This window comes from Trachypithecus francoisi, unplaced genomic scaffold, assembly GCF_009764315.1.
Source record: "Trachypithecus francoisi isolate TF-2019V2 unplaced genomic scaffold, Tfra_2.0 Lachesis_group14, whole genome shotgun sequence".
NCBI classification, from domain to species: domain Eukaryota; kingdom Metazoa; phylum Chordata; class Mammalia; order Primates; family Cercopithecidae; genus Trachypithecus; species Trachypithecus francoisi.
The window spans coordinates 60185361-60201599 of record NW_022681459.1 but is presented as its reverse complement, the minus strand read 5'-3'; the positions used below and the strand labels follow the sequence as shown (position 1 = coordinate 60201599).

General features: G+C 46.8%; 1 protein-coding gene across 2 annotated transcripts in view; it reads left to right on the top strand.

The window, feature by feature from the left end:
- SREBF2 (sterol regulatory element binding transcription factor 2) overlaps positions 1–16239 on the top strand; it is a 79928-nt gene that overhangs the window by 26675 nt on the left and 37014 nt on the right. Inside the window, exons 2-4 of one of the 2 annotated variants that reach the window (XM_033233788.1) lie at positions 9787–10218; positions 11511–11692; positions 13842–13988. In XM_033233788.1, coding sequence (XP_033089679.1) covers positions 9787–10218; positions 11511–11692; positions 13842–13988 — 761 coding nt within the window. Of the gene's footprint in view, positions 1–9786; positions 10219–11510; positions 11693–13841; positions 13989–15033; positions 15235–16239 lie in introns of those variants that run through there. The other variant, XM_033233789.1, reaches the window with a different exon arrangement.

Here is a 16239-nt window from a genome sequence, read left to right as displayed (position 1 = left end):
CTGCCATGAGAAGCGGCGAGAGAGAGCACTAGACAGGGAAGACCATTTGAGAATTCCTTTGGGTTTCCTTTGTGATTCTTTTTTCTTCTCATTCTGAATTGTTTTATTTTATTATGTAATATTTGGTATATGCGAAGGAATATATGACACCTTTGTGTATGTTACGAAACACAAGCATTTGAGAATCCGCACCTCTCAACCCAATTTTTCTTTGTGGTTTCTTTGCCAGTAAAAGAGTTCACTCATCCGTTGCTTAAAATATAGGATGCTTGAGTCACCAGCTTGCCATCCTGTGTCATTCAACACCTCCTCCAGACTCTTCCCAGGAAGGTGACCCAGAACCCCCTTGAAGTACGTGATACCATCTCTGTGCAAACCTGGTGTTTGAGTGGAGTGATTTTTAGACAGCAGTTTGCCTGTGAAAACCTTCCCTTTGTGGCCGGGCGCGGTGGCTCAAGCTTATAATCCCAGCACTTTGGGAGGCCGAGACGGGCGGATCACGAGGTCAGGAGATCGAGACCATCCTGGCTATCACGGTGAAACCCCGTCTCTACTAAAAATGCAAAAAAAAAAAAAAAAATTAGCTGGGTGTGGTGGTGGGCTCCTGTAGTCCCAGCTACTTAGGAGTATGAGGCAGAAGAATGGCATGAACCTGGGAGGCGGAGCTTGCAGTGAGCTGAGAAGGCGCCAGTGCACTCCAGCCTGGGTGGCAGACTGTCTCAACAACAACAACAACAAAACTTTCCCTTTGTTCCCTATATTATTGCTTGCATTTTAGGGCTTCTCAATTGAAGGATATGGTTGAAAGAGCCCAGTTCCTCAGCTGCTCCTCTGGGTGACTAGAGTGCGGGTAACTGATGTTTTAGGTGCTTGAGAAAGCAGTGGTGATCACAAATAGCAGGATGGTGGAGAAGTGGTTGTCTCCCGTTTACCTTCAGGTTTGATACTAGTCTACATTTGGTTTTTAAAATAATTATTAGAAAAAAACATTGTGGATGGGGAGATAGGATCATTATGATGAAAGAGTTATATACATTCAATCAGGATATTCTTGGGAATTAGATTTTGCATTTACCTCCCTCACTGATGTGGTCCATGTCATTTTCAGCGGCCTACACACATCACACACCATGATTATTTCTATGTTCTTGTGCTTGTTGGGCAGCTCTAATATGAAAGATAAAATGAACAAAAAGTACAAATGAAGAAAGTTTAGGTGAATATTCCTATAATCTTGAAGGTGAGGGTTTTTCTTAAGTGTTACACAGAAGCCATGTAATTTCACTCTACAATGTAAAATTGGTGTATAGTCAGTTCTGCTATAGTTCATCATGTGCATTTCTAAAAATCATGCTATGCGAAATCATGCAATAAAAAACACAGGGAGTGGGCATCTTGGCTCATGCTTGTAATCAGGAGGCTAAGGTGGGAGGATCTCATGAGGCAGGGAGTTCATGACGAGCCTGGGCAACAAAGCAGACCCAGTCTCTCTTACAAATAAAAAATAAAGATTATCTGGACATGGTGGTGTGTGCCTGTACTCCCAGCTACCCAAGAGGCTACATTGGAGGATACCTTAAGCCCAGGAGGTAGAGGCCACAGTGAGCTATGATCACATCACTACACTCCAGCCTGGATGACAGAGTAAGACTCTGTCTCTAAAACAAAAACCCAGAACTTACTGGGAAATGGGGGGGTTACAGATCACAACAATAGAAATTCTCACAGGTGACCAAAAAAAGGAAAAGATGTATTTTTTAAAAAAGATAGGGACCTAATAAAACAGTCACACAGTCTTATAGACCAGAAAAACTAGGAAATATATAAATATTACAATGAAAAGGCACTTTGGCTTGAAAAACACCTGAGGTTTGCTTGAGGGAAGTGTCATTAGGTTACAGCTTGGGTGTTATCAGGAAGTGGTGGAAGGAGGGCTGTCTGAAGTCCAATGGAAAGTTCTGACATCAATGTAATGGATGTGATTCATAACACATGCAGTGACCTGATGAAGCTGGTAGATGTTTAAGGTGCCTGTGTGTGTGCACATTTTGTGCATTTCTGCATGGCTCATTTCAGCTGAATATGGTTTTCTGCATTTCCTAGTGTTTCTCTCATACATGAGCAAATGCAAAATTTATGTTATGCTCAGATTGTTGCTGGATATATCTGATGCATTTGAACAAATGCCCATTTTCAAAGTAAGAGTTAAAGCAAAAGTGTCAAAAAAAAAAAAAAACCCACTATGAATAATGTGTACTAGCTAATACTAAGTGCCAGGCATGGTGCCATAGATTCCACATGAGTTATCTCGTCAATCCGTGAGTTAGCTGTAATTGTTAGCCACAATGTACAGTTGAGAAAAACTGCAACTCAAAGAGGTAAAACTTGCCCCAGGTTCCAAGGCTAGGACATGGTGATTCTTAATTGCTATGTCATTCTTTCTTCCTCAACATATTAAAAGAGAAATAACAAAGTGGGGGAAATACTTGCAGACATTTAAGAAAGAACAAATATCCAAAATATCTGGAAGTTTTTAAAATCAGTGAAAAAAAAAAAAAATAGCCTGATGGAAAAAATGGACAAAGATCTAGAGCAGGCAGTTTACAAAGGAAGAAATACAAATGCTCAATAAAATTGGGACTTTAAAAAAAAAAAAAGACTTTCAGCCTCAGTTAGTACTCAGTCATGCAAGACAAAACAATTTCATGTTGGTTTTTTCCACTCTGAGATTGACAGAAATGGCTGTGAGGAAACACTAGCAGGAACATAGATTTTTGAAACCTTTCCAAAGCATGTACACTGGTCCTTTGACCCAGCCATCTAACTTCTAGGAATTTATCCCAAGAAAATAGAGAACTAGGGGAAAAAACAAGTTGTTAATAATGCCGAATAACTGGGTGGGTATGGTGGCACACACCTGTAATCCCAGCACTCTGGGAGGCCAAGTCAAGAGGATCAAGAGGATCGCTTGAGCCCAGGAGTTTGAGACCAGCTTAGACAACATAGGGAGACTCTGTCTCCACAAAAAAAAGATTTATTTAAAGTTAGCCAGGTTTGGTGATGCATGCTTGTAGTCCCAGCTACTCAGGAGTCTGAGGTAGGAGGATTGCTTAAGCACAGGAGGTAGAGGCTGCAGTGAGCCACAATCACACCACTGCCTTCCAGCCTGGGCAAGAGAGCAAGCCCCTGTCTCAAAAAAATTTAAAAAAAGATAATGCTGAAAAATTGAAAGCAATTTTTCATCATTGAGTAAGTTAAACAAATTGTAATACACTGGTACAGTACAATGGCACACAACATGATACTGTGGGACTCTGAAAAGGATGATGTTATGTCTGTAATGGTTGACACTGAATGTTCTTCATATTAAGAAAAGGGGCCTGGGCCGGGCGCGGTGGCTCAAGCCTGTAATCCCAGCACTTTGGGAGGCCGAGACGGGCGGATCACGAGGTCAGGAGATCGAGACCATCCTGGCTAACACGGTGAAACCCCGTCTCTACTAAAAATACAAAAACTAGCCGGGCGAGGTGGCGGGCGCCTGTAGTCCCAGCTACTCGGGAGGCTGAGGCAGGAGAATGGCGTAAACCCAGGAGGTGGAGCTTGCAGTGAGCTGAGATCCGGCCACTGCACTCCAGTCCGGGCAACAGAGCGAGACTCCGCCTCAAAAAAAAAAAAAAAAGAAAAGGGGCCTGTAATCCCAGCACTTTGGGAGGCCGAGACGGGTGGATCACGAGGTCAGGAGATCGAGACCATCCTGGCTAACATGGTGAAACCCCGTCTCTACTAAAAATACAAAAAACTAGCCGGGCGAGGTGGCGGGCGCCTGTAGTCCCAGCTACTTGGGAGGCTGAGGCAGGAGAATGGCGTGAACCCAGGAGGCGGAGCTTGCAGTGAGCCGAGATTGCGTCACTGCCCTCCAGCCTGGGCGACAGAGCGAGACTCCGCCTCAAAAAAAAAAAAAAAAGAAAAGGGAACAGGGTGCAAAGTAGCGTGTTCAGTGTGATCTCATTTTTGTAAAACCATTTGCATACATGTGCATGCTTAAGTGTGCAAGCAAGCCTTGTAGAGGAAGAAGTCTGGAAGGGCACACGTTAAAACATTGACAGCCAGGCATGGTGGCTCACGCCTGTAATCTCAGCACATTGGGAGGCCGAGGCGGGTGGATCATGAGGTCAGGAGATTGAGACCATCCTGGTTAATGCGGTGAAACCCCGTCTTTACTAAAAATACAAAAAATTAGCTGGGCATAGTGTCGGGCGCCTGTAGTCCCATCTACTCAGGAGGTTCAGGCAGAAAGGCATGAACCTGGGAGGCAGAGCTTGCATTGAGCCAAGATTGTGCCACTGCACTCCAGCCTGGGCGACAGAGTGAGACTCTGTCTCAAAAAAAAAACACTGACAGTGGGCCAGGTGCAGTGGCTCACGCCTGTAATTCCAGCACTTTGGGAGGCCAAAGCAGGCGGATCACAAGGTCAGGAGATCGAGACAAGCCTATCCAACGTGGTGAAACCCCCTCTCTACTAAAAATACAAAAATTAGCCGGGCATGGTGGCACGTGCCTGTAATCCCAGCTACTTGGGAGGCTGAGGCAGGAGAATTGCTTGAACCCGGTTGGTGGAGGTTATGGTGAGCCGAGATCACACCACTGCACTCCAGCCTGGGCGACTGAGCAAGACTCCATTTAAAAATATATATATATATTGACAATGGATGACTCAAGAGTAGTGAAACTGCTGGGTAATTTTTATTTTTGTTCATTTATATGCTTTCTAAATTTTTCTTTAGTGAATATATTACTTCTATAATTTTAACAAATTATTAAAAACAGGGCCAGGTGCAGTGGCGTATGCCTGTAATCCTAGCACTTTGAGAAGCCGAGGTGAGCAGCTCACCTGAAGTCAGGAGTTCGAGACCAGCCTCGCCAACATGGTGAAACGCTGTCTCTACTAAAAATGCAAAAATTAGCAGGGTGTGGTGGTGTGTGCCTATAATCCAGCTACTTGGGAGGCTGAGGCAGGAGAATCACTGGAACCCAGGAGGCAGAGGTTGCAGTGAGCCGAGATCGCACCACTGCACGCCTGGGTGACAGAGTGAGACTTTGTCTCAAAAAAAAAAAAATATATATATATATATATATAAATTGTCTAACACAAGGTGCATAATAAATACAAAATATAAGAATAAATGACCTTTGTGAAGTAGGTTTCCCAGCCCCTAACAGCCCCTCAAGCCACAAGCTCCATAAAGTACATGTGAACTCAGGGTCTCTTTGTGAGTCATGGGACTGCTTGCAATGCACAAATGATAACAGGAACCTCTAATTTTGGTTACTTGCTTTTAGAGACCAGAACCCAGATACAGTTTCCTGGGGCTTCACCTACTTTGTTAAGCAACTTAGCTGTAAGTTTACCAAGCAGCTAAAAACAGGAGCAGGGGAGTGAGATGAGCTTGAGCATGCCAGCCTAGCTCCTGGGAGGCCTGTCTCTGGCCCTGGGCTCTGTGGGCTGCCGCAGGAACTGGAGCTTCATTTTCCAAGCTCCATAAAGCTTGTGCCTTCTCCCAGGCCTCCCTTTTCTGAGTTTCATGGCTCTCTGTGGAAATGAGAGCCTGTGTAATTGAAGAATGTGAATGATCAGAGCAGGGAACAGTGAGGAGCCATTAGGATGTTCCCACGGGGTGTAGCTCAGAGTTACAAAGCACAACTGCACCCTGGTTCTCCAGGCCTCCTCTTTTCTGGCACTGCAGACTAGATGGGGTCCTGGAGAGGCTCTGCGTGCCCTGCTGGAGCTTCCCGTCACTCCTTTCTGCAGATGCTCATATTAACAGCCCCTCTGTGCCGCTCAGCCCTGTACCCAGCTGCCTGGCTGACTGGAGATGGCTCCATTGGAGCTTTTTGTGTGTGGGTTGAAAGGGATTTTTTTTTTTTTAAATTTAAGCAGTCTCATTCCATCTGCCTACACACTCTCACGCTTCATGAACTAAGCTTTGTGACCTTTGTAGGTCACTTCACCACAGCAGCCCATATCTTCCCCACAAAAGGGTTTCAAGAGTACTTGACAAAATGAGATCAGTGCGCCCACGTGCCTGTATAGTGGGTGCTCTGGAAGTACCACTAATAGGGACCTGCATAAGGGTCTGCCCTTCACCAAGCACTTTGGATAAATTATCTTATTAATCCTCAGAGCAAAGAGGCCAAGTGTGTATTTTTAAAGCAGCCTTTTGTAGTGAGGAAACCAAGGCATAGAGAGAAGTAACTTGCCCACACTCACACCACTGATTAGGTGGGCCTCCAGAGACTCACACCTAGGCCTGACTACCACCAAAGCCTGTGTGCATCTGTGAGACCATCCTGGCCTTCTGCCCTCCTTAGCTTTCCATGGATGGAAACTGTCGGCCAGTGAGTGATGTTTTTCTGGCTCTTTGTTGCAGCCCTCTGTGTTGATTTCTTAGACAGTTGGAAATTTGGGGGAATTCTAAAAGGTTCAACAAATTCTTAGATTTCTCTCGATCATTTTCTTAAAGTATTTTATAATCTTGTACTTGGAGTGTGTCAGCACTAAATTATGTTTTGTTTAAATGTACTGAATTTGAGGACATTTCTCAGTTTAATCATGTCAAGGAATTGGAATTGGTTAGTACAAGTTGCAATGTCTGTAGCAATCTGCCCATTTCTCCCTCACACGGGGCTGAGTGAGGACAGAGCTTTGTGTCATGGTGTTGGTGAATAATACCACTATGGAGGAATGGAGTCTGGTGAGATGCTGTTTTGCCCACAGCAGGCTTAGCTGACTGGATACTTAAGGTGCCCAGATTGAAATGCTGAGCTCCAGTGATCCCATATGGAGGCCACACTGGAAAGCCCCAGCAGCTTTATTTATTTATTTACATTTATGTATTTATTTTTTGAGACAGAGTCTCACCGTTTCACCCAGGCTGGAGTGCAGTAGCTCGATCTTGGCTCACTGCAACCTCCGCCTCCCAGGTTTAAGCAATTCTTCTGCCTCAGCCTCCCAAGTAGCTGGGATTACAGGTACCCAGCACCATGCCTGGCTAAGTTTTGTAGTAGTGACGGGGTTTCACCATGTTTGTCAGGCTGGTCTCGCACACCTGACCTCAGGTGATCCATCCACCTCAGCCTCCCAAAGTGCTGGGATTACAAGCATAAGCCACCACCCCCGGCCTATTTACATTTATTTATGATTTATTTTTCCTATCCTTTTGTAAGCTTCAAAAAAAAATTTTTTTTTTTTTTTTTTGAGACGGAATCTCACTCTGTAGCCCAGGCTGGAGTGCAGTGGCGCGATCTCTGCTCACTGCAAGCTCCACCTCCCAGGTTCACGCCATTCTCCTGCCTCAACCTCCCGAGTAGCTGGGACTACAGGTTTCCGCCACCATGCCTGGCTAATTTCTTGTATTTTTAGTAGAGATGGGGTTTCACTGTGTTAGCCAGGATGATCTCGATCTCCTGACCTCGTGATCTGCCCACCTTGGCCTCCCAAAGTGCTGGGATAATAGGCGTGAGCCACTGCACCCAGCCCAAAAAATCTTTGTGTTTTTTTGTTTGTTTGTTTGTTTTGTGTTCAGGGAAGGGATCTGGCTAGGTGCCCTGGCTCACACCTGTAGTCCCAGCACTTTGAGAAGCCAAAACGGGCAGGTTGCTTTTCAGGAGTTTGAGACCAGCCTGGGCAACATGGTGAAACCCTGTCTCTACAGAAAATACAAAAATTATCTGGGCATGGTGGTGCACGCCTGTGGTCCCAGCTCCTTGGGAGGCTGAGGTGGGAGGATCGCTTGAGCCTGGGAGGCGGAGGCTGCAGTGAGCTGAAATTGTGACACTGCACTGCAACTTGGGTGACAGAGCAAGACCCTGTCTCAAAAAAAAGAGAGAGACAGACAGACAGAGTCTCACTGTGCTGCCCAGGCTGGTCTCAAACTCCTAACCTCGAGTGACCCTCCCACCTTGGCTTCACAATGCACTGGGATTACAGGCATGAGCCACCATACCCAGCCTCAGCAGCTTTCTGTTTGTCAGATATACAAACATACCCCAGGCTCCAGCGCCTCCCCCTGCCCCCGCAACACCAAAAAAAAAAACACTCACACACACAGCACAACATCGGAGACCTGAGAAGAACATCCTGGTGGTGGTTTAGGGGAATGGAGATGGTGCCTTTTTTTTTTTTTTTTTTTTTTAAATAGTGGTGGTGTGGTGGTTTTTGTTGTTTTGGTGTCTAAATCAGAGCATCATATGGCCTTGAGGGTTTGGAAAGGGGGGGCCATAGTTCAAGAACAAGCAGTAGCTTCTTGGGAGTGTATTAGAAAGAGAAAAGAATGTGGACGATGTAGAAAATTATAGATCTGAAATTATCTGGGACAAAGCTGAGGCCCCTGACTCCTATAGGGAGCAGTCATATGAAAAGAAGGGAGTCATGAGAGATGAGGGGGTAGTTGTGGGTTAAGTTAGGTTTTGGAAGGCCTGTGGGAAGACTGGCCAGAGAAGAGGCCCTGGAAGCAGGCTTGAGACCCTTTGGGCTGGGAATTTAAGGGTCCCAGCTACTCGGAACATGATCTAGAAAGGGGAGTGTGGTCTCCAGGTGGACACATCCCTTTGGAGCCAAGACCCCTTGCCCAGAGAAAAGGGGCACAACCAGACAAGGGCCAGCGTGGGCCCTGGGAAGCACAGAGTCCAGGGCGGGGCCGGCTTGCTGTGTGCTGACCTGTCAACACACCTGCACTGCGTTGTGGTAGAAGAACACAAAGCTGGGAGGCAGAGAACTGGTTCTAATCCTGGCTGTACCCTCACAAGCTGTGGGACCTTGGCCAAGTTACTTTCCTCTCCTGGATTTCATATATGGTCTTTCCATTCTTTGCATCCCTGAAGTTCCATGACTTAGGGGCCATCAACTTGGTTGTCCCTGAGTGTTTCCGAGAATACCAACAGTGCCCATGGCGTTACTCAGCTTGGAGAGGAGGCCCAGAGCCTCCCTGTGGTGAGGAGGAAAGGGGTTAGAGCAAGTTAGAGTCTGCAGTGCTAGGACTGGAGGTGGCCTCACAAGCCAAGGCCGCTATACTCACAGCCTTAGGACAGTGACTCCCTACTCGCTGCCTCAGCGTCTCCAGCTGTAAAAAAGGACCCTTGGTACTTCAACAAAACAGCACCCACCTAGTACAAAGGTAGTTCTTTTTATGATTGATCAAAACAATCAGGAAAATGAGAGAGGCTGGGTGTGGTGGCTCACACCTGTAATCCCAGCACTTTGGGAGGCTGAGGTGGGTGGATCACCTAAGGTCAGGAGTTTGAGATCTGCCTGATCAATATGGTGAAACCCTGTCTCTACTAAAAATACAAAAAGTAGCCAGGTATGGTAGCGTGCGCCTGTAATCCCAGCTACTTTGGAGGCTGAGGCAGGAAAATCACTTGAACCCGGGAGGCAGAGGTTGCAGTGAGCCGAGATCGCACCATTGCACTCCAGCCTGGACAACAGAGAAAGGTTCCATCTCAAAAAAAAAAAAAAGAAAAAAGAAAGAAAAGGAGAGAAAGGGCCTGGAGGTGAGAGTGAGGAGGGAAAAGAACATCAAACAGATAAAGTCCTGTCCTGTTGTCCTGGGACCTTGGTCAGCCATCTTGTCCCAGATGATCCCCACAAGAAAGAGGTAAGGGTTTCCTGACCCGTTTCTGCCACGGTCTTAGGAAGGCCATTGGGTTTTCATGCGTTAGTTTCTTAAGCAAGTTTGAAAGATAACTTTTTGGATAGCAATAAAATTACTCCTTTTCTTTTGTTCACAGAGATGCTGCAATTTGTCAGTAATCAAGTGGGAGAGTTCCCTGACTTGTTTTCAGAGCAGCTGTGTAGCTCCTTTCCTGGCAGTGGTGGTGGCAGCAGCGGCAGCAGCGGCAGCAGCAATGGCAGGGGCAGCAGCAGCGGAACTGTGGACCCTTCAATGCAACGGTCATTCACCCAGGTCCCATTACCTTCCTTCTCTCCCTCGACGGCCTCCCCACAGGCTCCAACCCTGCAGGTCAAGGTTTCTCCCACCTCAGTTCCCACCACACCCAGGGCAACTCCTATTCTTCAGCCCCGCCCCCAGCCCCAGCCTCAACCTCAAGCTCAGCTGCAACAACAGACGGTAATGATCACCCCAACATTCAGCACCGCTCCGCAGACAAGGATCATCCAGCAGCCTTTGATATACCAGAATGCAGCTACTAGCTTTCAAGGTGATTCAGAAGTCAGAATGGTAGTGGTTGGTTGGTCCCAAAGTTTATATGCCAGTTTGCCGACACTATAAATATTTCTGTCCTCTTCAGGAATGGCAGGTATATCAATATGGTCCTGTCTGAATGAGTTTCTGGTAACTGTCAATAGGAACTGGTACAGGAGCATGTCACATTTTGCAGCTTCAAATACCTTAATATCTATTGTGCCTATATCAAAAATACTTGGTTAAAAAATCCAGCAAGTGGCCGGGCGCGGTGGCTGACACCTGTAATCCCAGCACTTTGGGAGGCCAAGGCAGGCAGATCACGAGGTCAGGAGATCAAGACCATCCTGGATAACTTGGTGAAACCCCTTCTTTACTAAAAAATAGAAAAAATTAGCCGGGCATGGTGGCGGGCACCTGTAGTCCCAGCTACTTGGGAGGCTCAGGCAGAAGAATGGCGTGAACCCAGGAGGCAGAGGTTGCAGTGAGCCAAGATTGTGCCACTGCACTCCAGCCTGGGTGACAGAACGAAACTGTGTCTCAAAAAAAAAAAAAAAAATCCAGCAAGCATAGTAGACACAGGGCTTTCCTGATAACTAGTGGTGGAGACTTGAATAAGGCTTGAAATTGGCTAGGTGGCAGCCAGATCTCAGCCGCCACAGTTGAGAACTATTCATTCAGCAAACATCTGAGCATCCACTATGGCGATGAATATGACTTTTCATGTAGGTGCAGCAGCTTCAAGTAGCAAGCCTCATGCTGGGCCCTCAATATGTGTTGAGGGAATGGATGACTGAAAGGGGCTTGTTCGTTGTGTGATGTGCTGCATCCCAGTGCCTTTTCATCATATTTCCCTCTGGCTCGCCTTGGGTGAGATTAGTATTGCTCTGAATTTTAAAGAATCTTACAGTTCTTCAGGGGAGTTCAAGAATTGGGATGAGTAGAGGAATGTAAAGGCAAAAAGCTGAGACAGCCCTCCCAAAGTACACTTACCGTCCAGAAAGGATGGAAGGAAATGAAGCCCCAGGGAGTTGTTGATTCTCAACATCTGTTGACTCCCTTGCTGGGTGCAGTCATTTGCTGACTAGCTTCCCTTTCCTCCACCCTGGCACCCAGAGTAATAAAACAGTTTGTACTCGTTCCCTCAGAAATTGATGCAGCCCTTACGGGATGTTCTGGTTGTCTAAACCAGCTTGTAAACGGCTGCGCACATCATCTTCAGCAGCAGGTGGGGAGTTGGAATCATTATGAGATACTTGACAGAATGCATTCCTCATCTCTGTGCCTTTTTTCTCCTCTTCTCCCAAGTCCTTCAGCCTCAAGTCCAAAGCCTGGTGACATCCTCCCAGGTACAGCCGGTCACCATTCAGCAGCAGGTGCAGACAGTACAGGCCCAGCGGGTGCTGACACAAACAGCCAATGGCACGCTGCAGACCCTTGCCCCGGCCACGGTGCAGACAGTTGCCGCGCCACAGGTGCAGCAGGTCCCGGTAAGTGGCTGGAAAGGCTTCAAGGAGGCACTGGATGGGGCTGTTAACTGGTCCTTGGTTGAAGATGTGGTCTACATACTAAGAAGGACCAACCAGAGTGTACACAAAGCAGCTTCTAGGGCACCAGGATGCACCTGTGAGCAGTGTATAGAGACCTGGCTGAGCCCATATCTGTAGATAGTCACTGGCACTCAGGAAAGGCTGGTGTAGTCACTTTATGTATACATGTAATGGGCGTAAAACTGGAAAGAAATGTGCCAAATTGGTATCTCCCAGATAATTTTCTTTTTCATAGTTTTCTGTTTTTATTGTTTGTTTTGTTTTTGTTTTTGTTTTTGTTTTTTGAGACGGAGTCTCATTCTGTTGCCCAAGCTGGAATGGAGTGGCATGGTCTCAGCATGCTGCGACCTCCACCTTCCAGGTTCAAGCAGTTCTCCTGCCTCAGCTTCCCTAGTAGCTGGGACTACAGGCATATGCCACCACACCCGGCTAATTTTTATATTTTTAGTAGAGATGGGGTTTCACTATGTTGGCCAGGCTGGTCTTGAACTCCTGACATCGTGATCCACCCGCCTCGGCCTCCCAAAGCGCTGGGATTACAGACGTGAGCCGCCACGCCTGGCTTTCATAGTTTTCTGTTTTCCATATTTTCTGCTGTGGGTGCTGAACATATATTACTTTTGGGTTGGGGAGCATGTTTTATTTTTTATGTATTTTTTTTTTTAGTTTTTTTTTTTTGAGACAGAGTTTTGCTCTTGTTGCCCAGGTTGGAGTGCAGTGGCGTGATCTTGGCTCCCGGCAACCCCCGCCTACCAGGTTCAAGCGATTCTCCTGCCTCAGCCTCCCAAGTAGCTAGGATTACAAGCGCCCGCCACCACGCCTGGCTAATTTTTTGCATTTTTAGTAGAGACGGGGTTTCTCCAGGTTGGCCAGGCTGGTTTTGAACTCCTGGCCTCAAGCAATGCACCCATCTCGGCCTCCCAAAGTGCTAGGACTACAGGCGTGAGCCACTGCGCCTAGCCGGGGGACATGTATTATTTTTATAATCACAAAAAAATGTCTTTATGTCATACATCATTGTGGACTATATTTTCTTTTTTTCTTTTTGACTTTGAGACAGAGTCTTGCTCTGTCGCCCAGGCTGGAGTGCAGTGGCATGATCTCAGCTCACTGTGCAACGTCTGCCTCCTGGATTCAAGCGATTCTCCTGCCTCAGCCTCTTGACTAGCTGGGATTACAGGCGTGCACCACCACACCCAGCTAATTTTTGTATTTTTAGTGGAGACAGGGTTTCACCATGTTGGTCAGGCTGGTCTCGAACTCCTGCCCTTGTGATCCACCTGCCTCAGTCTCCCAAAGGGCTGGGATTACAGGCATGAGCCACCGTACTTGACCTATATTCTCTTACTAACACAGTAATTTATCTTTAAAAAAAAAAATCAGGTTTATTAATTTTGCTTCTCAGCCATGTGTCTGGCTTTCCTGAGTCTTTCCTCTCCTCTCTGCCTTCCACTCTACCCATCTCTGCTCTGTTCCTGCTTCCTGCTCCTGCTGGGCCACTGGCACCCCCCTCCTGAAAGTCTTTCAGCCTTAAAACCCATGACCTGGCTGGGCACCGTGGCTCATACCTGTCATCTCAACACTTTGGGAGGCCGAGGCAGGTGGATTTCTTGAGCCCAGGAGTTCAGGACCAGCCTGGGCAACATGGTGAAACCCTGTCTCCTCAAAAAATACAAAAAATTAGCCAGGCATGTTGGCACATGCCTGTAGTCCCAGCTACTCAGGAGGCTGAGGCAGCAGGATCGCTTAAGCCCGGGAGGTCGAGGCTGCAGTGAGCTGAGATTGTGCCATTGTACTCCAGCCTGGGCAACAGAGAGCAACCCTATCTCAGCAAAAAAGAAAAAAAAAAGAAGCCAGGACCCTCTTTAGCTAGCCCCTCTTTCTCCAACTGAACCCAGTATTCAGGCTGTACAAAATAGCCGGCTTTCGAAATGGCCTCTATGAGATTTCCTGTTTGTTTTTTTATTCTCAATTTCAAAAAAATTATATCATTTCTCATTCTCTCTTGGAAGGTCTATGCAGTAAGAAAGGAATTCATAACAGAAGGATAATGCTGTCATCCTTTTCCTTTTCTTCCTTCTTCATCCAGGTCCTGGTCCAGCCTCAGATCATCAAGACAGATTCCCTTGTTTTGACCACGCTGAAGACAGATGGCAGCCCTGTTATGGCTGCGGTCCAGAACCCAGCCCTCACCGCCCTTACCACCCCTATCCAGACGGCTGCCCTTCAAGTACCAGTAAGAGCTGCCTTCTTCCCCACCTTCCCCCTTTATTTCTGGAGGTGTTAGTCTTCAGAGATGTTAAATCTATATGCTGAGTAGGTATGGGAGGGTCTATAGCACGAATCAGTCAAATTGTAAATGTCACTCCTCTTAGTCGTTTTTTTCGCTCGAGAAAGTATTACCAAGGTGTGTTAGATGTGGGAGACTGGGGTCTACAAGGAAGAAGAAAAGAATAGCAGAAGGACCCTCTATTCTTGGCTAATAGCTCCACACAGGACCATTCACCTCTTAGGTCCTGCTAAGGACCCTAGGGCCACCAGGCAGGGAAGGGCTCCAAGGTGAGGGACATGGAAGGTACCCCATCCTTCAGTTGTAGGTTCTTAGCAACTTTCAGCATCCTATAGCATGAGAATCGGATAGAGTAAATGGTGATTAAAATTTGGAAGCACTGGCTTTATTCATAAAAGCCAAGAACTGGAAGCAACTCAAATGTCCATCCATAGGAGAATAAGCACATTGTGATATATTCATACAATGAAATTGTGCCTAGCAGTTAAAAAAAAAGAACGGCTGACAGGCACGGTGGCTCACGCCTGTAATCTCAGCACTTTGGGAGGCCAAAGGGGGTGGATCACCTGAGGTCAGGAGTTTGAGACCAGCCTGGCCAACATGGTGAAACCCTGTCTCCTCAAAAAATACAAAAAATTAGCCAGGCATGTTGGCACATGCCTGTAGTCCCAGCTACTCAGGAGGCTGAGGCAGCAGGATCGCTTAAGCCCGGGAGGTCGAGGCTGCAGTGAGCTGAGATTGTGCCATTGTACTCCAGCCTGGGCAACAGAGAGCAACCCTATCTCAGCAAAAAAGAAAAAAAAAAGAAGCCAGGACCCTCTTTAGCTAGCCCCTCTTTCTCCAACTGAACCCAGTATTCAGGCTGTACAAAATAGCCGGCTTTCGAAATGGCCTCTATGAGATTTCCTGTTTGTTTTTTTATTCTCAATTTCAAAAAAATTATATCATTTCTCATTCTCTCTTGGAAGGTCTATGCAGTAAGAAAGGAATTCATAACAGAAGGATAATGCTGTCATCCTTTTCCTTTTCTTCCTTCTTCATCCAGGTCCTGGTCCAGCCTCAGATCATCAAGACAGATTCCCTTGTTTTGACCACGCTGAAGACAGATGGCAGCCCTGTTATGGCTGCGGTCCAGAACCCAGCCCTCACCGCCCTTACCACCCCTATCCAGACGGCTGCCCTTCAAGTACCAGTAAGAGCTGCCTTCTTCCCCACCTTCCCCCTTTATTTCTGGAGGTGTTAGTCTTCAGAGATGTTAAATCTATATGCTGAGTAGGTATGGGAGGGTCTATAGCACGAATCAGTCAAATTGTAAATGTCACTCCTCTTAGTCGTTTTTTTCGCTCGAGAAAGTATTACCAAGGTGTGTTAGATGTGGGAGACTGGGGTCTACAAGGAAGAAGAAAAGAATAGCAGAAGGACCCTCTATTCTTGGCTAATAGCTCCACACAGGACCATTCACCTCTTAGGTCCTGCTAAGGACCCTAGGGCCACCAGGCAGGGAAGGGCTCCAAGGTGAGGGACATGGAAGGTACCCCATCCTTCAGTTGTAGGTTCTTAGCAACTTTCAGCATCCTATAGCATGAGAATCGGATAGAGTAAATGGTGATTAAAATTTGGAAGCACTGGCTTTATTCATAAAAGCCAAGAACTGGAAGCAACTCAAATGTCCATCCATAGGAGAATAAGCACATTGTGATATATTCATACAATGAAATTGTGCCTAGCAGTTAAAAAAAAAGAACGGCTGACAGGCACGGTGGCTCACGCCTGTAATCTCAGCACTTTGGGAGGCCAAAGGGGGTGGATCACCTGAGGTCAGGAGTTTGAGACCAGCCTGGCCAACATGGTGAAACCCCATCTCTACTAAAAATATAAAAATTAGCTGGGTATGGTGGCACGTGCCTGTAATCCCAGCTACTTAGGAGGCTGAGGCAGGAGAATTGCTTGAACCTGAGAGGTAGAGGTTGCAGAGAACCGAGATCGCACCACTGCACTCCAGCCTTGATGACAGAACGAGACTGACTCTGAAAAAAAAAAAAGCTACTGATGCATGAAACAACATGGGGCTGTCCCTCAGAAATAGTGTGTCAAGCCAAAGGAGCCCATCACAAAAGAGTTCATGCTAATGATTCCATTTATATAAAGTTCAAAAAGAGACAAAATGAAGCTATGGTGCTAGAAGTCAGCAGTGGTG